The sequence below is a fragment of the Mesitornis unicolor genome, unplaced genomic scaffold (assembly GCF_000695765.1).
Source record: "Mesitornis unicolor isolate BGI_N332 unplaced genomic scaffold, ASM69576v1 scaffold8059, whole genome shotgun sequence".
In the NCBI taxonomy this organism is placed as follows: domain Eukaryota; kingdom Metazoa; phylum Chordata; class Aves; order Mesitornithiformes; family Mesitornithidae; genus Mesitornis; species Mesitornis unicolor.
The window spans coordinates 24506-47560 of NW_010207915.1; the positions used below are offsets into that span (position 1 = coordinate 24506).

General features: G+C 43.0%; 1 protein-coding gene across 1 annotated transcript in view; it reads right to left on the reverse strand.

Annotated features, from left to right (window-relative positions):
• The window catches only part of SMPD3 (sphingomyelin phosphodiesterase 3, neutral membrane (neutral sphingomyelinase II)), a 31259-nt gene extending 13055 nt beyond the window's left edge, over window positions 1-18204 (reverse strand). Inside the window, exons 1-2 of the mRNA XM_010192295.1 lie at window positions 16864-18204; window positions 4856-4931 (exon numbers count right to left, since the gene is read on the reverse strand). Coding sequence (XP_010190597.1) covers window positions 4856-4931; window positions 16864-18204 — 1417 coding nt within the window. The remainder of the gene's footprint in view (window positions 1-4855; window positions 4932-16863) is intronic.
• Between the last annotated feature and the right edge of the window lie 4851 nt (window positions 18205-23055).

Sequence of the window (23055 nt, forward strand, 5' to 3'; positions counted from 1 at the left end):
TCTGACACGGACTCATCTCTTCAGACTGGTTATTCCAACAGCAAATAATCTGATTTGTTTTCTTCCATTCCTGTGTTATTCCCAACAGATCTTTACCAGGTGGCTGTGATGTGAAAGCAGGTACAAGCACTTCCCAGATCTATTCCCTAACCTGCAGTTTCTCGTTACTCATACCTCAAGCTCACACAGTACCGTACTCACACGGCGTCACACAAATCCACACCAGTGCCGTCACGGGCAAACCCCTTGCTGCAACAGCACAAGAAAGCCCAACCGTGAAGACGGAGCGAGACAAAAGCAGAGGAAATAGGTCACATGGAATAAATGCAGCCTGGAGCAGGTGACACTGACCACAAAAGGTGTGCGTGACTAATGTATATGTTCTGCTTAACTAAAGATGCTGACGAAATCCCAGATTCACAGGAAGCACAAAGTTGAAAGGGAGCTCCAGAGGTCCTCCAGCCCAAGCCCTCTGCTCCAGCAGAGCTGCTCAGAACTCTTAATATCTCCATGGTTGGAGACTCCGTAACCTCTGGGTGACCTGTTCCAGTGCTTAGTCATCCTTTGCAATAAACAACACTTTCCTTTGTTTAAATGGCACTTCTTGCATTTCAGTTTGTACCCATTGCTGCTTGTCCTGTCCCTGGGTCCCACTGAGGAGAGTCTGCCTCCATTACACCCCCCATCAGGTATTTACACACTTTGGTAAGATCCTGAGCCTTCTTCTCCAGAGGCTGAACAGTCCCAGCTTTCTCACTCCTGGTGAAGCTTCTTCATATTCATGGACTGTCCTCCTTTGCAGAATCTGAGTCTTTCTGACCTATCTCATTGTCTTAGGCCAGAAGAAAGTACTGGCCTGCCTTTGCTTCCTCATAACCTAACTTTAAAGCATGGTGCTTGTAGTTAAGAATGCAGTAGTATCTTGCTCCCTATGAAGTCCCGCTTATATTAATTGCTTAACCACCTAAGATAGGCTTTTACATCCCTGAACTGTCAACATGGTTTTTGCATTTTCTGTGAATTACCCATCTCACATAGCTTCACTAGGACGAGTGACAAAATAATGCATCCATTACCATATGGGAATAAACCTCAGGCAGCAACCTGTCCCAGTCCACTGTGGAGAATGTAGCAAACCCACTGAACTGGAACACACAAAGGTAAAGGTCTCCAAAACAGAAAAACAAAAGACAGGAGGATATTGTGTCTGGTAACATGCACTGCTACTATTAAAAAAGCATTAACTACGTAGTGACACACCTCTTCCTCGACAAGAATGCTGAGCCTTTGTGGCAGCACTGTACACCAGGTAACTCAGGGCTCTACAGGAAAACAGCAGCCTTGGAACTCCAGAAGCAGGTGACTTTCAGTTCTTTTGAGAAAACGTGTAGAGAGCTTGCGATAGTCTGGGAGCTTGTGGCAGTCTGGCATCTCTGATTATCCCCACTAGAGGTCACAGAAGTAACTGCACTTCAGTACACTGCGGAGTGTGTGCTATTGAGCTACATTTCCATGACAAAAGATGGGATCTTCTAATGGGACTCGAATATAACTGGTTTTTGAGATTAATACTGAACCAATGGTGTCCAGCTTACTGCAGCTCTACTGCAGGTACTGTATGGCAAAGTTATGAGTGAGACTCAGTCTTACCAGCTCCCAGTGACCGATAGCTTTGGAGATGAAGAGAACTGAACTAATCAGACACCTAAGTTGAGGAGAAGCCAGAACAGTCAGGGGAGCAGACTTTTCAGAAACTGCTGCTGCAATGAAATAGCATCAGTAAATATGAACAGAAGAGAACTGGGTAGTAACTGCCAAAACTAGCATTCAACTTCTCCTCCTTCCAGCCTTCAGCTCCAATTAAACATTCAGACAGAATCACTGATCTGATTGACTGCCACCAGTGCTTAACCAGAGAATACAGATTTGTGCTAATTGCTTTACCCTCTTTTCCTCAGTAACTGGACTGGAAAAATGCAAATAATTGTGTTGTGACGGGTTCCTGCAGTCAGCATTTCCGGATTCTTTGCGAGTTCCCTTCAGCTTCAAATTTTGTGGAAGGATGAAAGGGTTGTGTGGGAAACCTCAGCCAGCGTAAAGACCTCACCTTTGTTCATTACAGGATAAGCGTACTTGCCCTTTCCGTTCACACTGGAAATGCTGAAGGGAAATCCTGGCTTTGGTTAGAAGTGCAGGTAGGTACCATGCACCGAGGAGGACGGCTTTGTCCTACTCTGGCATTAGAAGGAGCCCTGTGGTGGCTGAACAAAGCAGCTGACAGGCCTAGACAGAGGACATTAGAAGATCCAGTGGAGGCTTTGAAAAGCAGAGTTCTCAGCACTGATAAGTGCTATGGGATGTGCTGGCAGGGAATCTGGGGAAGACGAGCAAAAAAACCAAGTGTGGGACATAAAGCCTGGTCAACACACCAAATTGTTTCCAAGTCGCAACCAGAGGTTTCAGTTCAGCCATGAGACAAGCTGTGACACACCTGACTGTGACAGATTAAGCAGACCCCTACACTTGAAACATACTTAATCCAGGATAGCCTGGGAAAACAAAATAAATCAAACCACCCAAAACAACAACAAAGCCTCCTTTTACTCTGCTGGGTTAGTTTCCAGCTAGGCCAGGTCCCCCGTCAAGTGCAGCCCAGCCTACACCAGCTGTGGTGTTCACACAGCTGAGAGGAGGGGCAAGGGCTGCCTGGGTGTGGAATCGCTGCCTAAGGATGCTCTGCACTGAGGTTACTCCTGGTTGCACTGTCAGGATTGCAGACCTGAGCCGAGTTCTGCTTAAGGTGTGCGTAGCCTTGTGGAACCTGAAACTGGTGCTAGAGGGGCACGAGTTGGCAGTACCCGTCCTGCCAATGGCCAGAGTCACGCTAAACACAAAACAGGGAGGTGACCAAGGCAGTGAGAGAGCATCCAGTGTGCTACAGCGTCTGCACCTGGGTGGAACAGCCTCAGGCTTGGTGTCTTGATGGCATGAGGGGTCTCAAAGGTACGGCTCAAAGGGGATTGGGAGGGAGGCGCATTCTAGGCAGCAAAACCTGTCCAGAACATTAACCACTGTCTAACTGAAAGACACAGAAGAACCTTGTAAACTTAATGGCCCCTTGGAAAATAATTACATTCAAGTCTCATTAAAGGATCCCTTCATTTGTCACTGAAATGCAGCTATTTCCATGGCGAAAATGAAGAGCTGCTTCATGGCACCATAGCAGTAGGTAGAGAATTGAGAGGATAAGCTGCAGCGAATTCTGAAGTTTTATTGAAAAAGGTGAATGTCAGGTCTGAAAAAAAGCAGTAATTGCTCAGAACACAGATGAGCCAGCACAGCTCTTGAAAAAAGCATTAGTAGTTCGTCCTGCCCATAAGCAGTTGGATCCCTTCATTTCATACTCATTAAGTATCAGAACTGTCAAGTGTAAGTTTATGGATCCTGGAAGGGAAGCCAAATTGCACTCAGTCGTGCATGACAAGATGATTTAAATGGCTAACCTTTTAAACAGTGCGTGTTTGCAGAGATACCACATCTTTGCAGCGCTGAACTGGTTTTTGGATAATTTTTTAAACGTGTGAAATGTTATGAATCAGATGATACAGATCTGAAAGCGCAGCTCTGCCAAACTTATGAACTTTAGTTTTCCATTTCATTATATAAACTGATATATCAAAAGACAGACTCTTAAATCATTGTGCGCTCTATTTGAATGGAGTTTGAACCAGATAAGCCTAAAAATACGAAGCAAGAACATAAGTAGGAAAAGGAAGGGTTGCATTTTACCCTTGAAGCAGCTTTAGGCTGACTTTGAAAATGGAACATTCCTACCCTCCCCCCTCTTCCTTTTTAATATTTTAGGAGTTTCGCAATGTGGTTATCAAAGACTAACTGAGAATACATGACTAGGTGGTACAAAGGAACAGGACTAAAAATGGAGTTTTATAACCTAAACTAGAACAGCAGCACATCTCAGCTCCACAACAGCAATCTCGCAGGACATTACCATAATTCCAGAGTCAAAAATAGATATCCAGAGAGTTACACTGTGAAAACGTAGCTGAAAAATTCATGACACTTTCGAACTATCCAGTCTCTAATGTACTTCAGGGACTGGCTGATTTGTTCCCAAGTCTCTCTCTGCATGCAAAGCACTGACAAAGCAGAGCGACTGCTGGCTGCCCGACTGCCTAACCCAGACGTGCTGTGGTGCACGGGTTCAAAGTTTCATCATTTATCACACATTGCTGTTCTCCTCCAGCTGCAGCACACACGCGGTCTTCAGGCAGCCTGGGAGGGCTACGTCGTGCTCTCCAGCTCTTGTGAGCACCGGAATCACAGTTTGCATCAAGTAAAACTAAGGATATCCACCCTCTGGCTTCATTAAATTCTGATCTTACACAAAGAAAAGGTTTGTAGGTTTGCCTTGTGTTGCTACAGCTGCTCTAAGTGTAGAACTGACAGTTTTGATGCAAAGGTAGTTACGTATAAAGGAATTTTAGTTTATATGCCGATATTCACAGTATGGGTTGTTAAATGCTGTTTAGTAACAATGACAGTGATGTATTTGCCAAAATAACAGTATTTGGTTAAGGGGGAGCAAAGAAGACACCCTCTCAAGGGATATTTTGTGATTGTGTGCTGTAATGCTTAATTACTCTGAGACTGAAAATGTGAAGGTTTGGGGATGCACTTGTCTACCCTTCTTTCTTCACTAGCTCACTGCTATTTGCAACACACACCGCACTTTGTCAGAAATACCGGAGGAGCAACGCTTGCTGCTTCTGCACAAGAACATCACCCACAGACCCAGAAATAGGGGAAAGAGAAGATATGCAAATTGGGACAGTACCGGCAATAGCTTGCAAGTGAGTGCAGGAAATGTATCCCACAATTCTTTGGTCCTGAGGTGTACTTCCCACTTGCACCTGGAAGGGAAAGGAGAAAGAAAAAGGTGAGTAATGGAAGAGCTTGTCCAACTCTGCTTCCAACCCCGGCTGTGCAGCCTCTGTACTCAGCATTGGCCTTTTCCACCACCCTTTCCCTCTGGCTCCAGTTGAAAACACACACGCACATACAAAAACCACCAGAGAGACTGTCCCGATCTGAGCTAAACAGAACTCTGTAGCTTTGTATAGATTTCATTATTTTCCTAGGTACACTATTATATTTTCATGTTATTATTGTCATTGTTTCATTAAACCTGTTGTAGTTTTCCAACCTGTAAGTCTCTCTTTTTCTCTTCCCCATCTGGGGGGTAGAGGGGTTAACAAAGAGCATCTGTCACTCATTTAGTGGCCAGCTCAGCTCTAAACCTCGAGGGAGACACACTGGGATCACTGGGGTCCCACTTGCAATGCCAAGAGAGTCTGGGGGAAAGGATGAAACACGAAAAAAATACTGCTTTTGACCATGTTTTCTTGCATGACACAGCGAGCTTTGGATTTTGACGGATTTTTTATGTTCTTCTACAAAGGCACCGGGAATTTGTGCTATGTGTCAGCAAAGTGTTTACCACCTTCAGCGCACAGCAGCAGCCCCCATGTCTGTCAGCCGGATGAAAACACGACGTGCACCCCTGCTCTCACACGCAGAAGAGGCAGGGCTGCCGGGAAGCCGCAGCGTAGCACAATTCCCCAGCTATACCATATGCTACCGTCTTTTAAAAATACATTTGCTGGTGGACACACAAGCAAATTAGAATCAAGTTCTGGTTTAGGTTTTCAACTCTACTGAAGGTTTTGGCAGTTCAGGACTTGCACAGCTGCAAATCAAAATTCCAAGTGATTTGAGGACTGAGATTTGGATTGCGGCAAGAAACGAGTTAGAGCGTATGGTTTTCCTGTTGACAGTTAACATGGCAACGCTGCATGGACTGCTCGAGGCAATGCCCACAGAGGAAGGCTGTACCCAGGGCTCAGGAAACAAAACCCCAGAGGACTGTCCTTCACAGGGCTTAGCTCACATTTCATCTGACATCTCTAAATAACAAGCAGAGCTCCATTTCATACAGCCACAATTCTGTCAGCTTGGTTGGTTTTCTTGTTTTTCAGCTATCCAAGAACCCTCTGATTCATTTACAACTGGAAAATCAGCTCTGCAGTAAGTGAATTTAGGAAGTCATTTGTAGTCAGCAATGCCTTGTTAACTTTCAGTTTTGCTCCAGATAGAGGAGCATGCAATAAACATCTTGCTTTATTTTATTCTGTCCACAGTCTGCTCAGTCCTCTTTCAGACAGTTTTCCAGATGGATATTGATGGTGTTCTTACTGTTGTTCCCATACTGTTCATGCGCTGAATGGCGAAGGCAGGGGAAGACAAGGAAAATCCCCGCAGTCACTGGTGGATCTACCCCAAGCCAGAGGATTCTCCCAGACTCCTAAGACTGCAGCAGTCTTGCAGGATTCGCCCATCTGCTGCATGGCTTTGGTGAGCACTGCAGGAGCTTCGCTGCGCACACCTCCTCCTTCCTCCCTCAGGCTGCCGTGGTCTGAATATATCACAGTGTCGCTGGGGAATCACAAGGAACCTTCTCTCCAAGGTTTTATTCAACATATCCCATTCCAATAGAAAAGTAGGGAACCATTAGTTTATATCCTCTATCTAGGGCAGGCAAGTGTATAAATTATATTTTCCAAGCTTAATAACTCAAAATCACATTTTCTTTTCAACACTGAGAGCTATATATTGTGAAGTCTCTACTAGTTTACAAATCTGCAGTGTCTCCTGCTGCAGAGCAGCAGTGTGCATGCTGTTTATCTTTCAATGCCATCTACTGTAACCACACCGAGAAGAAAATACTGCAAAGTTTCCTGCCATATAGCAAGAATATGCTGCTCATAATCCTCTTACTGACTAAAGCAGATAGAATCATTTTCAGTGTCTCTATCCAAAAAGCATAAAACATCTAAGTCTAAAAGCTGCACATCCAAACATAAATTATAATCAGCTGAGAATAAGAAGTCGACTCAAATTGGCTTCAGAATTTCCTGTGCTGCCTTAATGGAGTGTCTGACAAGGCCCCGCACTCATCAACCAATTTATGTGTTGGATCCCACTCATTCCCATTCATCATAAATAAATCTGCATCGCACGGCGTCCCTGTGCACACAGAGCTGTACTGAGATGGGCTCGGGATCTGTCACAAACGGAGAAGTGGCCTCGCACACTGACTGCCACAACCCGCAGGTGGGCGAGCAGCAAACGCCCCCGGGGTCGGCACCACAGGGGACACAGCCCCAGGGCTCCTCAGTCGTGGGAACAGCAGCAGCCGTACACACTCCCCTGAGGGGAACAGGACGGGGGCTTGCAGAAACACTCTGCTAATAACAAAATACAAAATAAAATAAAATTAATTAAAAGCAAGAGCTGAAGGCATTAACTGAATTAGTTTTCCCTTGGAAAGTGCCGGTGTGGAAGCACATCCAAAGCAGCTCGTCTCCAGCATTCACATTTCCTCCAACTTCTTTTGACTTCTGGGTGGTTTGGGTTTTTTTGCCTGGCAGTACTGATATGAACCCCCAAGCACAGTAATTTTGAGTATAACCATAACGGAGGCAAATATTTGTGACAACTGCTAGGAGAGAAAATAAATATCCCTGCAGCCTCCCAGTCAATTCCCAGCTACAGCAGAAGCACAAGTATATGAAATATGGTCTGAAAATGTGATTATTCAGACTAATTTGGTATTTCACAGATGGACAAGGACTATGGATGTGCAGACAGGAAAACTACTTGACTTGTCGAATATTACAAGCCCTGTAATTCTGCATAAAAACACTCCTTTGTGTGGCCAGATCCTGTAGCTACTTTTAGCCTGGCCCAGTTTCAGGGGTGTATTCCACTGTGGTGGCTCGGGCTGAGCACGACATGGCAGCCCTGCAGAGACAGCGCAGCCTTGGGACCAGCCTGCACCGTGGATCTTGGCTGAAAGGTTCCTCTTCACCAAACCAAGCCAGCCCTTCCCAAATGTAACCTACCCTTTGCTGCTTCATGCAGAAGAAAACTCTAAATTCACATTTACAAAGAAAAAATCTATGCAAGGAAATAACCAGAGTGGCTCCTTCACCATAAGCCTGACTTGAGGTTGAGGCTGACTTGACCTCAACTGCTGTACGTCAGGAGCTCTGTATCAACAACACACTCATTGGTTCACCCTTCCGTGGGGAACTGCTTCAGACACCACTTTCTAAAAATCGTGGTATGGCCTTAGCCACACTCTTGTGTGTCTACAGACATTTGTAGGAAGGTAATACCTAAATATTAATTCCCAGTGTTTTAAAACAGGGCAATTATTACAAGAGGAGAAAGCTGTATGTGCTATCCTGTAAACTCTGATGGTACCTAGAGGTAAAATTAAAACTGAGAGAACACATTTGTGGTTTAATAAAATGTCCCAGTGATATAATTTTGACATAAGCACATTAATATTTTTCAATATGCTGAAATATGCAAGATATATTCCAGGTCTCAGTACATTTGCAAAGGTCAAGTAATAAAACTTCATCAGACATTTGGAAGCAAGGAGTGGATTCTGGTCCCTGTTACACCAGTGAACATTGCATTTTCTCAGCTGTTGGAGGGGCACATAAAAGGCTCATTACAGACAAGAAAGAGGCTTTTCTCCATAAAGGGGAAAGCCTACGAGGGCTGTGTTTGGAATTCAAAATGCCAGTTTCTACTGCTACGTATTTGCATTTGCCCCCTGCCTGTAAATTAAATAAGCAAATCTGACAGCACTGGATTTTTATTTTCAGTCACGAGTACTGACTGCGTGGAGTACACAGAAGTACCTGACATCAAGTACTTTTCATTAAAAGGCTTCATCTCTATGCCACAGCACACCAGTGCAATCTGTTGGAGAAACCACGCTGATACTGAGCTGTACTATGCAAAATTGCCTCTATTCCCGTAATTCTGAATCAAAAATGCGTCCTGCATGGACTCAGGAGTAGCGTGGCCTCCAGTTAGACTGGAATCGGGCAATAACCAGAGCTCGTGAGGGAAATGAAGCCACCAAGGCTACGGCAGAAGATTCTGGTTGACAAGAAAAGAGGTAATGAGTAGCAACAGTTGAAATTTTACAGCTCAAGTGAAGGAAATAAATAACTCCAAATTCAGTCGCATTACTCGCTATCGTGGGAATTCTCTGAGCTAACTGGAAAATCTTGTACATCTCGTGTTTACCATACTGCAGTATAATAAGTATACAAAGCTGCAAACATGACAAATACCTTGTCTTTAACAGTTTATATTTACACACATCTCTCTCAGCGGTGCAAAACATTTCTATTAGATCTATTAGGATGTCATGAAAAGCATCAACAGATACTTCAACAAAAGTCAGGGAAATGCTACTTGAACACCAGGGGCATTTCAATACCAGTTAAAAACCAGGTTCAAACGTAGCATTGCTGTGTTAACGAATCGTCAGCTACTTGGGAGGAAATGTTCTCCAATACTTAAAAATATGGGCTGTGCCATAAATAAGAAATCTCACTTGATTAAAGAATCAGACCAGATCCTCAAATACTGACCAATAATGTGCAGCCAAAACCAAAAGGTTTGTTATGAAGGGAACTTCACCTTTATAACGTTTTCTAGAAGCTTCCCATTGCCAGAAGGCAGCCATTCAAAAAATCCTAAACAAAGCAGAGAGTTCCTTCAAGGTACGCTCCAGTGTGAAGGGTTTCTACACGTACAAGCCCAAGCACACACCACTGCCTCCTCTTTAGTGGGAAGCAAATCCGGGTGTGCAAACCAGAAGAGAGTTAAAATTACGGCACACTCCTGGAAAAAGAGCCCCTCAGAGTTTATCACCCCATCATCTGCATGCGGTGAAGAAACCCAAAGCTGGGAAAGGTGAATGATCAGAATATAAATGTTAAGAATCCTTCGGGGAGAGGGGATGCCAACAGAATAGCATCAGCCATTAGAGGTTAATCACAGCTTGGACTGTAAATGAGCAAAGCCTTCATTTCATCAGCCCAGTTGACCTTGAAGGTGTCAATTTTGCCGCTGGAGTAAATGTGAACTGTACTACTGCTTCCTGCATTATTCTTTTGAAGAGGGTATCTCTCCAAAGCATACAGCTCTGCAGCAACCACACTTACGGCCATGACAAAAACCAAGCTAATTATGCTGATATGATGAAGCAAAACTAGCCAGGCTGCAAAGCACACCTGTACACTCTGTGGAAAAACCCTCTCTCAGAAACAAAGAATGAACACTGCATTTGTAAGAACATCATCTAAGCACGGGCCTTGAATTACTGTTTGTCTTAGAAACAAAACGCCCCAGGGAGAGAACAAGAGCAGGGCACAGAAACAGACTTTACAGTAGATGTGACAGTGACTTACTCCCACAGAAATCCTCCTCTTGCCGTATGTGCCAATATTGCTTAAGTTCAAGGGAAGCTCCATTAAAAATCCAGGAGCACGAGGTTCACTGCAGTCACAGCAGCTGTTTGTGCACGGCAGCACCAGCTCCACGCACGCGTGGCTCACACCTCCCGGGTCCGATGCTGGGACGTGCTGGTCCCAGTGCTCTGTCTGCACCTCCCCACTGCAGCTACTGCGGGAGCATCTTTACAGACACCCCACCTAAGTGTGCTGAGCAAACAGCAGTGAGGAAGAGAAAGAAACAGAAAATACCTTTTCTCTCTCTTTCCAGCACAACTTTTCCATAATCTCCCAAATTGGACCAATCTCTCCTGGACACTGCTTTCCATTTCAGCAATCTTCAAAGACCCGCGGGAGACTCGGCACCAAGACACGAAGTGGAACAGTCACACTGTGTCCTCGCCCTCGTCCCTGTTGCTGGCGAGGGGAGATGGCAAGGAAAACTCGCAACTACTCGCATCCCCAATTTAAACACTTGTCCCACAGAGATGACTTAGATTAGTGGTGACTTCCAAGAAAGATGGGATTTATTCCTGTACTCTGCACTCTTTGCAGTAGTTTTCTGGTTAGCTTAGACATACTGTAAAAAGGTCCATCTTAATTTTAGTACCTCGACAGCTCTGCCGTTTGCCTTCAGGGATATGTAGCAGCTTCTGAAGAAGATGCATTAGTTAAATTACTGATTTATTTAATACACTTACATAATATATTTATTATTAAATAAACTGAAGAAGTTCAAGATGCTATAGAGGTCAGCTCAGAATTCTGTTTGGTGCCTGCAATTCTTTCTAGCTCCATTTGTGCTCAATTATTTCAGAATCCTGTTTTCCCCCACCCTCTATGTGACAGCGATTACTGTGCCATGAGCTCACAGAATGAGTTACTTAGCAAAGCTTCACTAAGCTTGTATGTGAGGGAAAGTGGCTGTAAGTTGGTGCTGTGAATGAAGGGCTCTTGTTCTTCTGAAGAGGTTAAAGCCCACAAGTCACGTTCTCTCAAACCTGTATTTCAGTCTGTACAAGAGTTTTAATTTGTCCCCATTAATGAAGGAGAAAAAGACCGTGATTAATACCATTAATTGTATCAAACTGAAGGAACATGGTACAGTGCCATGGTAGGGTCTTTTTTGTTTTCTTTATTTTTAAAAAAGTCTCGGGCAGTTCATTGGACTCCATCCAATTCCTGCATTAACATTTTACAGCAGAAACTGAGCATGTGGAAAATGTTTATGTTACCCTCCTGACTTCAGCGGCACAGCTCTGGAGTTATCTAAACAAATTCACGAACAGCGCTAGACGTTTCTTTTATACATCTCGGGATGACTGTGGGTACTGGACAACTGATCAAGGACAAGACCATCTCACCACTGAAAACTCCAGATGATCTTTTATGGGGTCAGAAAGCAGCTGCTCCCATTTCTGGGTGACCCTTAGGTACAAAAGCCTCCCCTCAATACGCCGTGCAGCTGCGCAGCAGAAGTCGCCCCTTCCTCTGCCACAGCAAACCCGAGCTGGCGTGGGACAGCGCAGAGGCTTAAATGACCCAAGCACATCAGAACCATCAGAAAGGAGACTCACAAAGGTGAATTCATTTCATCGTACAAAACAGGCACCTCGGGAGCAGCAAATGTATAAACTGTGCTTCAAAACCATTCTGCAGTCGGAGCTACTGCTCCTTCTGCCATCTGTTACCACCTTATCAGCTCCTCTGAAACCAAATTTAGCTTTGCACATGAAGCAAAGGTTGCTAGGTTTCCTTTAAGCAATGAATAATAACATGTTCTCTGCACAATTACTGTACTTCCTGACAACAGCAGTAATTTTCAGAGAATTTGAAAAGTAAATCTGTTAATAAGCTTAGGAATTAATATTAATTAAACACAAGTTCTTTCAGAAATTTAGCAAAAACCGCAAGAGATATTTTTTCTTTTGATTCCTTTTGATTCTGTCAGCACACTATTAGCTGTTCAAACTACCCACATCAGACCGCGGTTTTGCGTTTGCTCTACGTTCTCACACTGTGCTTTAAGGAAGGATTCTTATTTTTGCTAAATTTCTCTCTCCTGGCAGATGCCAAAACCCAGAATCATTTCCTAAGACCGGTAGGAAGAGCAGCCTCCTGTGCAATGTGTGTCCACGTCTCCCTGTCTCAGAGGGAAGAAAACCACTCCAAAACCTCTCCTCAGCTAATAGCCGTTTTGAGAAGAGTATCTTCATTCACCTCCCTACCCCAGGCGTGCATTTACATGTCTCGTATGGCTCAGATGTACGTTACAATTTGCACTTTCGGGATAAGAGGCAGCATTTGTCAGCAGAAGTGACAGATTTTATTAGGTTGATACATCTGGAAAAATAAGTACAAGCTCTCCAATTCAGTAACGCATCAGGTCAAGTTAAAGATGTTTTCTGGCTTTATTACACTACTGTCCAAACCTTACACAGCATCCCTGAAAGCCAGAGTAACTAAGGCCACAAACTCACACTAATACTGTGTCGAAAGAGAAATGTTGGCATTTTGAAACCTTCTAGTGGATTACAATCAGGTGATGCATTACACAGCTTCTGCTCAGCACTCTTTGATACCCTTTAAACTCAATTTGACTGCACAATCATCATCCAGTTTCTGAAAGGGACACATGTTTTAAAAGTCCCTTTAAATTCATTAAAACCGCTGTGAATTAAAATTGCATGTGTGTGTCAAAGCAGCAGCTGCAGAGTAACTGAGAGCACTGCAATCTGCACCAAGTTATATAGAGACCAGCACCGCATCGCATCTGTGCCAGTCCCATTTCCCTCCTCTACCCGTAGCAAAGCAGCAGCGAGAGACAATTGCAGTTATAAAACCTCCAAAGCAGACTCAAGGGTTCTTTTCTTGGGCATTTTAAATTAACGTGAAATGCGATGCGAGAACAGTGAGTCACGGCAGAGCCTCCCAAGGGCCCAGGCTGTCAAAGTATGAAAATGGATTGGCTGATTTATGTATTTGCTAACTTCTCCTCTGAGTCTTTAAGCAGCAGCTAGGAACAGTGGTTTAACACTTCAGACATGAAGCTGTCACTTAGATGCAAGTGACATTTCCCCCCTTCTTATAGGATACTTCTATGACTCTGTCCCTCTTGCATCCCAATGAGACCCTCAGATTGGAGGCAGAAACACCGCTGGAGTTTGAAGAGATCAAAGTGCTGAGTGTAAATCAGTCCTGTGGTTACGCACAACATGGGCTTTACACAACGGCTACTCACTACTATCTCATCCTCAGCCTTCCTGGAGGCTGACCTGGAAAGCATCAGCCTGTACAGATGGAAAAACCAGCCAGTGATCCATCAGGAAAATGCCAGCAGCAGCACCTTTCATGGCAGACATCTTTAGGAAGAGAACAGACCCAAGCCAGTGAAATTCCTCTGCACAAGGCTCCAGACAGCATGAAGTCAGTAGCGTGAAACGGCGCTAAAAGCCTCTGTAATTTACTTCCAACCTCTTTCCTTGGTTGTGCCACCCCAGGTGTTAAGCCACAATCAAATCACTTTACGTTCCTGCGCTTTAGTTCCTCCTTCTATTAAGCAGATATTGACCCTTCTTTATTGTGCACTCTGAGACATGGGAATGAAAAGCAGAACGTAGAGCTGATCGTTATTATAGCTACTAATAATAACCCTTGAGCTGGGTAAGTCTCTCAGGTAAAATAATTCTGTATGACTAAGCAAATCTCTCAAATCCTCCCAAATCTCCACCAGAACGTTATAATCGAGATGGTGAAGGCAGGGAAGAGGGGGCAATGGAAGATCATTTCCTCTTCACTGAAAACAGAATCCATTCCGAAAGGGAAAACTGTGGAACACAGGGATCTGTTTTGTAACAACTTGGCCTTTTTGTTCAAAATAATTCAACTTTCATTAAATGTTCAGTTCTGAGAGCCTTTAATTTATCTCCTTAACGGTTACATTTGCAGTGAGGAGACAAACCATACTCATTAAATGAGAACCAGTTTCTTTCTCTGAATGTTCTTCTGAATTTGGATGTTGGGTCTTTCCTCTGGTTCAGAAAGATTTGAATAAAGGCTTCCTCCTCCCCATGAGTGCAAACACGAAGTGATTTCATCTGTATTTTCAAAATGCACAAGTCCTCTCCTGTTACAACACTTATTTTAACACCACAGAGAGCAATGGCTCCTTTCCTCAGAGATGGAAGCCGTGCAAGGGGAACAGTCTTCAGGACACTTTTAAAGCAAAGCTCAACCGATGGCTTTCCTACTTCAGAAATGGGAGCACCACACTTTCCACAAGAGTCAGAAAGTTAAAAAAAACAGAGTCTGCACAGGCTGAGTGATTTACCTCCTTACTGAATGGGAAGTAATGAGGAGACTCTGGTTCTGCAAAGCTATCTTGTACCTTTGAGACCACACCGAGATAAACGAATGCAGGACTGGACTGCACTGTGCACATACAGAATGGTGTAATTGCCAGTAAAAGAAATGTCTAAAAGCAGTGACAGAAGCTGCCCGTTGTGAATGGCAGAGCAGAGCCTAAAACGACACCTTCCAAGCACAGTTACTGTTCGCTCTGTGAGCTCGGTGCTCAGTGTCAGACCTCAGGCTTGGGAAGCGAATGGATTAACTCCCACTGACTTCAAAACCAAACCTGGCTTTTTAGTGACGGTAGCTTTTGTCTCCGGAGTCCACACACACTCAGCTGCTGATTAAGCACAACATCGGGGAAAACCAGCCTTGAAACCTACTTTGTTTCAACCTACATTAAATACATTATTCCTCCTTTTTTTTGTGTCAAAAAAAGAAATGACCAATGATCACTTAATGGACAATTCGGACAGAAAGTCATTTCATATTAGGGTAGACTTAACTCAGAATGACAAATATTTCAGGTATAAAGTACAGTGTGTCAGAATGACACGGGCGAGGAGAAATGGGCTTTTAGCTGGGCCAGAGTTCTGTCACATTTAAAAGAATGCAGTCGTCTTTGAATCTTCAGAATAATTGGTCCCTATTCCCTGCTCAACATTAACATTATTTAACAACTCGAACCCATAATTAAGTTCATCATCTCAGTGGAATTCTGAAAAGAGGCTTAATTTTTTTGCAAGAGAAATGGAGACATTGCAGCCCTGCCTACCAGGGGAGCAAATCCATGACTCAGCAGTGGGCAGCTGAAAGCAGATTGGTTTTAATCTCTTAATCCCTAATAAATGCATATGTTGAAGGGCAGTCTTGGTGACCCTGGTAATATTTATACTGCACAACATATATGTTCGTTTTTTGCATGCAGCACTTAATGATGAAAAAACAGAAACTTCAGCTGTTTATAAAGACATAAAAGGTATCATATAGAAAGCTTAGACCCAATTTTTGGAATGTATATGAAATACCGGTCTACTGTCAGAGTGCAAATTCTAATATTTATGCAAGTCACAGTACCAGAAGTTTTTGCTTTGCTGACAAATTACAGCGGGTGCAAAAACCCCACTGGTCCTTATTAACAATCCATATTCTTAGTGGCTATTAAGGGCTTTCATTGAGGACTCACGAGTACCTGCCCTATAAAGTCCGTATCAGTTGAGCACCAAATGTATTCTGCTGGCATTAGGAAAAAAAGTTAAGTTTTTAGGTAGTGAAACCCATTCCACACTGTGACAAAATCACAAAATTTGAAATCCAGTATCCTAGGAGATTTTCAGATCTGTCCAGGTTTGGGTCTACAGATTTGGATCTCTGCACAAAGTTTGGTTCTTGATTAATCCCAGATTAGAGCACCTGCTTTCCAGTTTATGAAGGGCACAGCCAGATTCTCTCAAGAATTAAGCATGAACAGCAACAGTACAGAAAATCCTGCATGCAGACTTCTATTTCTGCTTTTCAGGATTTCCAGATGTATAACTCCAGGCTTCTGTTCTCACTACCATTAGTTAATTTAAGTAAACTGTGCTAATAAAGTGAAAACTCTGTGCTCCCCAGGGTCCCAGGCCTTCTTTTTGTTCACTCTTCTTTTTATCTCTCCTTAACAGTTCTTGTGCAACCAACACATAGATTCCTGTGCAGTTCATTGCAGTTCTTTCAGTTTTATTCTACTGGCATTTGGACTTTTGATTCCCACGTAAACACACCACACACATAAGCTGGTTTCCAACAGTAATGCCCATTGTACTATACTCTTCTTAAGAAGCTTAGAATTTGGGAATTCTATTAAATATTTCTGTAAAAAGAAACTAAAATGACACAAAAACTCCTTCGGATTTTGACGCTTGAAATTATGCTCATGTTCTATCTCCAAAAATTCCTCATTTAATGCACTTTAATACAGCATCTGGCCCACAAAACCTGTGTATAGGTTATATCAGGCAATCTAGATCTGAATATTGCCTCTAAAAGAAACGACTGAGATAAAATGATGTAGCTTTATAACTTGTCACATATATAAGGTCAATATTTACGGCTTCAAAAAAGCTCTTACCTTGAGAAACAAGGCTCCCTTGGAAGCCAAGGAATCCGTTCCTCTTCCATTGGGGTAACAGTGATAGGCAGCATCCATAACAGGATAGCGGCTGGCAAAAAGGAGACCACTGTTCACAAACTTAAAGCTACAGCAGCCATGGCAACTATAGACCCCAACATCATAGACGATGTATTCAAAATAGTGATGAAGCTGCTCTTTCAACTTCTCTGCAGCTCTTTTGTCAAACACTTCCTGCAAACACAGAAAGTCCAAGTTGGCAGGGAAGAAAGCGGAGATCTCGTGGTCAAAGGTCTCATCCGTGTGTTTCTTTTTCCGCACTGAAGTCTTCTTCATGATTGAAGCTTTGTAGAGGAGCTTGTTGTTGACGGCGCTTTGGTCCACTGTACCATCTCCAACGCGAACTTTAACCAAGGACTCTCTTGAGGCAGAGTAGCTGTCCAAACTCCCAGAATCTCCGTCCTTCTGCTTGTGGTTGGGTGTTTTTGAGATCTCTGCGTCACCTTCCAGCGAGGGCTCTGCTGGGCCGCTGGCATGAGCCTGGCCATTGACGGTGTCTGCTTCTGCGTCTGACATGTGGCCGTTTTCCTCTCCATTTATGCGGACAATGCAAGAGTTTTCTTCTCCCTCGTTTTGTTCTCCAGCCCCACCTTTATCTTCTCTCCCATCCTCACTGTTGTTTGAGCCAGAGTTGTCTCCTTTATACTCCATTGATGTCGTCCTTTTGATGCCAGCATTAACAGTACGATTAGTGTTGTTTTCTCCGCCCTGGGGGGAGACCAAGCTGCTAAAACTTGCTGCACTGATGGACGTGTTGGTAGGAGAATCTATATAAATTTTAATTTGCGGTCTGCTCGCCCCATTTCGGATCCTCCGGCCAATCTCTTTAGCCCTAGCCTGTGTATTGAAAACGTTATTAAATCTTGCCAGAGAATCCGGCAGCAGGCAAACGTTGGCACTGCCAAAGCAGAAGCTTTTCCCGCTCCCTGCGGCTTTCCACTCGGTGAGCAAGGTGGCTCCATTGGCGTGGTTCTTGTCCTGCAGCCTGGAGTAGACGTAGGGCCTGCGGGCTGACTGCAGCGGTGACCAGAGCAGGAAGCCGATCAGAGCAAAAGGAAGAGAGGCCACCAGCAGCGCCAAGTAGATGGGAGTGGTGATGATGATGCAGAGCGCATGGAAATAGCACGGATCGTCTGCTCTTTGACGTTTCTCATAGGTGGTGGGAACAAAAGAGGCCACGAGCCTATCCGCTAACCAGTAACATGGGAAAATCAGACCCCAGGAAAAAGAATGCAGAAGTGACAGAAAGCTGTTGGGAAATGGGGAAGTGTATAAAACCATTGCAACGTAATTCTGACAACGCTTCAGGGCCTACTACATGGTGTCACTGTGTCAAGCAGCCATGAGAACACTGGGAGAGGGCCGGGGAAAAAAGGTCCACTCAGGAGTTTGTTTTTTTCCAGAGAGAGTCAATACCAAAACTTTAAGAGCACCATTTCACTGTGTTGTAGTAAAAAGGAAACAAGGCCACTGTTTTCGTCTGGCTTTTTGGCATCTGCGTTTGTCAAAGGGTCTCATTGTTCACTGGAGGCTGCCATAACGAAACGCTCGGGAGGCAACAGGGAAATCTGCAAAAACAAAAGACACAAGACATATTTAACAGTTACTAAAAGTTTAAAGCAGATTTTCTCATATCAATTTTTGCCTGACAGTCTAAATTATTTCCCTTTTTCTGTTTCCTTTAGCATTCTTAACAGTCTGTTAAAGACTGGATCTAGGGCAGCTCCGACAACAAGGGACTGGTATTTCTGCAAATGAAATCAGTACGTGGCCATTTAACGCATTGATACTAATGTTCTCATGAAACACATTTCTGTTATGAATTTTAGGCCTTACACTGAGAAATGCAGTTTGGAGTTTCTTTTCCTTTATAATCTGTTCACACTGATAATTACATTTATTTATGTTGGCTGTTTTCAGAACGTTGCAAATGGTGTTTAGCAGTTTTCTCTCTCTGGGCTCCTCTGAAACACTATTACCTTTACTACTGTATCGCTGAATTTAAATTTGCTTGACTTGCCAGTCCTTAAAAAAAAAAAGGGGATGTGATGGAGGTACAGTGGCAAAGGCCCCTTGTATTTAAAAGCAGAAAACATTTGCTTCCTGAGAAGTATTTGCTGAGCTTTAAAACAAAATGGGTTGATTTAAATAAATTAAAATACTCTTTGTATGGTTGAAGATGGTTTCAAATTTTGAATTTTCAGTTTATTAAGCTTTGCTTTAATATTTAGGTATTTAATGCTCATTATTTATTTCAAGCTGCAGTCAAGTTCATTCAGCTACAGCCCACAAAACCTCCTGATAGGATTTCCTATTAAGTATTCATCATATGTGAGAAGCTGTTAAGCAAAATATAAATTAATCTAATCTAACATCATTGTTTTTCAATTGCAATTTGCAGCTATGAAGGAAACAATACTGATTGAACATATCAAGTAAGATAAACAGTTTCATGTCCTTCCTCTCAAGACAGACGACGTCTTTCAGGAGTTTTCCTACCAGCTGGGAATTCTGACCCCAGGTATTTAGCAGATGCCATGGTAACCATACAGCTTACATACTTCTAGAAGTAATTTAAGTGATCTTAACAACTTGTCGTAAGTCGAGGTTTAACACAAATTCTGATAGTATGAAATGTAAACTATTAAAAAAAACCCCAAACCAAGTACTGATAATAATCAAACTTTATCAACCTTGAGAATGGTATCACCAATGCAATGGCACTCTCCATAAATGAAGAATGTGACATTACCCAGTAAGTTCAATTAAAATTTGGCACTCTCAGGGAGCCAAAATTAAGGTGCTAGTACTTTCCTGTGCATCTTAAACATTCTGCAGCTCACCCAGAGACAGAGGGCATTCCTATTTCTATTTAATAGCAAATAAAACAATGATACGGGGCACAGAGAAATACAGTTTTACAAAGCAATGTTGCCTTAGAACCAGAATAAAAAGGCAGTTCTGCAATTTTCTTTCACCTTTTACAATCCTGCTTTTGCAAATCAAGCCCTTGCAATTGATCTATGTTCTGCTGTCAGTGTATTTTTGATTGCGGTACACATCCAATACCAGACGTCAGCATCCCGCACAGGTCAGAAGTGACAAGTAAGGCATTAAAAGACATGGCTGAACTGGCTCTCTTCTTACCACACTTTTTTTTTTGTCTATTAACAAGAAGAAAATTCTTCCCTCAGTCTCGATCCCTGATCAGCAGGACTAAGAGCAGTCACAGCACGTTTGCAGCCATACATTTTTGGTAGGCACTGTGGCAAAGAAGAATTTTAAGAAAGGAACAGATGAAGATGACATTTTTGCAGATATTTCTTCCCAGAAGTGAGAGGCAACCTCAGGGCAAACAAGTAAGTGTTAGTCTGAAAAATCCAGTGAGATGGGGACAGAGACTCATGATAAAACCTGACTGGAGATAGCAATCCAATTCTAAAATAGAATGAGAACAATCAGGTTTGGTGGGGACATGATTATAAAGACCTTCCAAAGCAAACCCAAGCAGTTAGTACCCAAACAGTACAGCAAAGGATGAGTAAGCACGTGCATCAAATAGGACAGCAGCACACGACAGAAAACTGCTTTTTACTGCTGTGTGCTGGGCGTGCAAGGAGGCGGCACCTTAGAGATCTTCAGATCTTCCAGACAGCAAATGGTGCTTACTAGATATGCATGTACTGGTATCAGGAGAAGATTGCCAAAACCTGACTGAAAATAAAAAGGAGGAGGGGAGGATAGAAGAGAAAGGAGGTGTTTCAGTGCAGCAACACACACCTGGCCTTCCAGGAGTAACGCCCCGCAAGTCCTCACAGCAACTGCAGGGTTTGGCAGCACCATCGCTCAGGGAAGTTTAATGGGGTCCACGGCTCTGTGTGGTTTTGCCCTGCTGGTACTGTTTAGATGGAAACTGGAAAGGCTGGATCAAGGGAGAGTGTTTTTTTCATTTCTTTTTCATTATTAGCTTAGCATAACTTTCACAGTCTTACGTAAGATGTTTGAGTTTAAATAAATGAGTGACTAGTCAAGTGCCAAATAACAAATGCTTGGCATTTACTCATTGCCAAAGGCATTTTGGGATGTTGATAATAGAGGGAAGCCTGGCAGATTGGTTTTCCTGAATGATTTTTAGGACTCTTTAGTAAGAATGCTCAAAAGAGACCCTGGCATCAGATAGAATAAAAGAACTTAAAACCTGTCCAATTATGTAATTACCATCAGAGAAGAAAATCCAGTAAAGGAGTTATTCTGTTTTACTGGATGCTTGAAATGCTTTACAAAAACCCCATCTATTTCCATAATGGTTCAGTGGACCGGAAAGGTTCTTGTTTACAGCAGTGCCAAGGGTAAACAGAGCAAACCCTGATAGTCCTGTTTCCAGGCTAAAGACCTTTCTGGTGAAAGCTGCAGTTGTGTTGCAGACTATAGAGCCAATTTGACTTTGACTGTTTTAAAGTAAGACACCAGAAAAAATGGATCCATAATAATTTGTCTAATTAGGTCCTCTGTAGAGAAGTATTTTCTTAAGTATACGATGACAGGGTGTTACAACTCCTAGGGAAACAAGACATCAAGTGACGATTTTGTAAACAGTCCATGCCTGCTCGATGATGTGATGAAGTAAAAAGAAATCAATCCAAAAGAACTGATGCCAGTTCTGTTACGGACCGAGCATCGATAATCTACAGGATAAACAGCTGTCCAGCAAACCAGAAAATGCCCAACTAAAATGGCTTCACAAAAGCAATTATCCAGATTATGGGGACATAATCTAAGGAGTTCATGCTCACTGTAGCTACAGCACACTAGCACGTGTGTTAGCAAAAAAAAGGAAGAAAAATGAATGCAATCAGAAATCCTTTCCCAGGATAAGATTACACAGCAAGGGACACAAAGCAATTTGGTTCAGGTCTGTTTTAACATTTAGCAAGAATGTCACTTGTTGTAAACACGAAGGACTGAATGGTGGTTCGAGGGCACATTGGCGACTCCTGCACTTCCTCTGCCTTAAACAGCGACAATACCTTTGAAAATCAGGAATTTCCTGGGCAGTTTTGGAGCAGGTACCACCTGCATTCCTCACTGCCCGTCAGCTGAAGTGGGGAGGCAATAGGGATGTGAGTGCAGAGACACATCCCATCCATTTTAGCCCATGAAGCCTAACAGATTTCTCACAACTGCTGATACACAAGTACAAGAACTCTGGTACCACAGCAAGTTTTCAAATATGGTAGCTGGGGAACAGGCAGGAGGGAATCAGGAGCTGGATGCCCTTTAAATTTCTGCATCTTGCAGACAAGACATTGGCACACCAAGGCCGTAATTAAAACCACTTTTCTTGCAAGTAAAATATGATCCTGGTTTATTAATCCTGTAGATGAAGGAAATCACACGTTTTATCTCAGCGAGGTCTCAAAGGGTGAGGGAAGGCACCACATGAGTCCAATGCAACTCGGAAAACGTGACGTCAGCCACATCGCTCCTAATGCAACGCTTCAGATGGAGCCTAAAGCCAAAGTGCCTAATTCCTCGCGATGAAGGGTATTACTTGGTAATCCAATGCTTTATTCATAGGGGTTTGAGAGATTAAGGGAGAATTTAAGATACTGCAATGAAACAGATATTTTTGTATGCTACAAAGACGTAAACTGCAGTCTTGTTTAGTTGTTTTCATTATTTTCTAAGTGTTTGAAGGCTAAAAAAAGACTTTTATTTATTTTTTTATGGTGCCAGTAGAGAACATCTCAAGTTTAGTGATAACAAGACATCAGGTGGAAAAGTTTCAAAAGATTTTTATGATTATAATTATACCCAGAAGTATGCTAGAGACAGCATAGATCAAAAGAGATGCTCCAGCTCTAACATAGCTCGCAAACTAAATAAAGGACAATACAAGTCTACAAATGACAGAGAAACAGAAGAAAAACAACACATGTTGCAATATGAAGGTGAAGTGGATGGTCTAGAAATGGTCAGAAAAGCCGTCACTTCCTTTTTCTTAGAAAACTAAAATACCCTTTCAAATTCAGGCAACTCAAATTCTTCAAATTTGCTGTTAACATCTCAACTCTATTCTTAAAGCACATGTAAATCACTGCAAGAACAGCTCTTTCTTTAAAAACACAATAA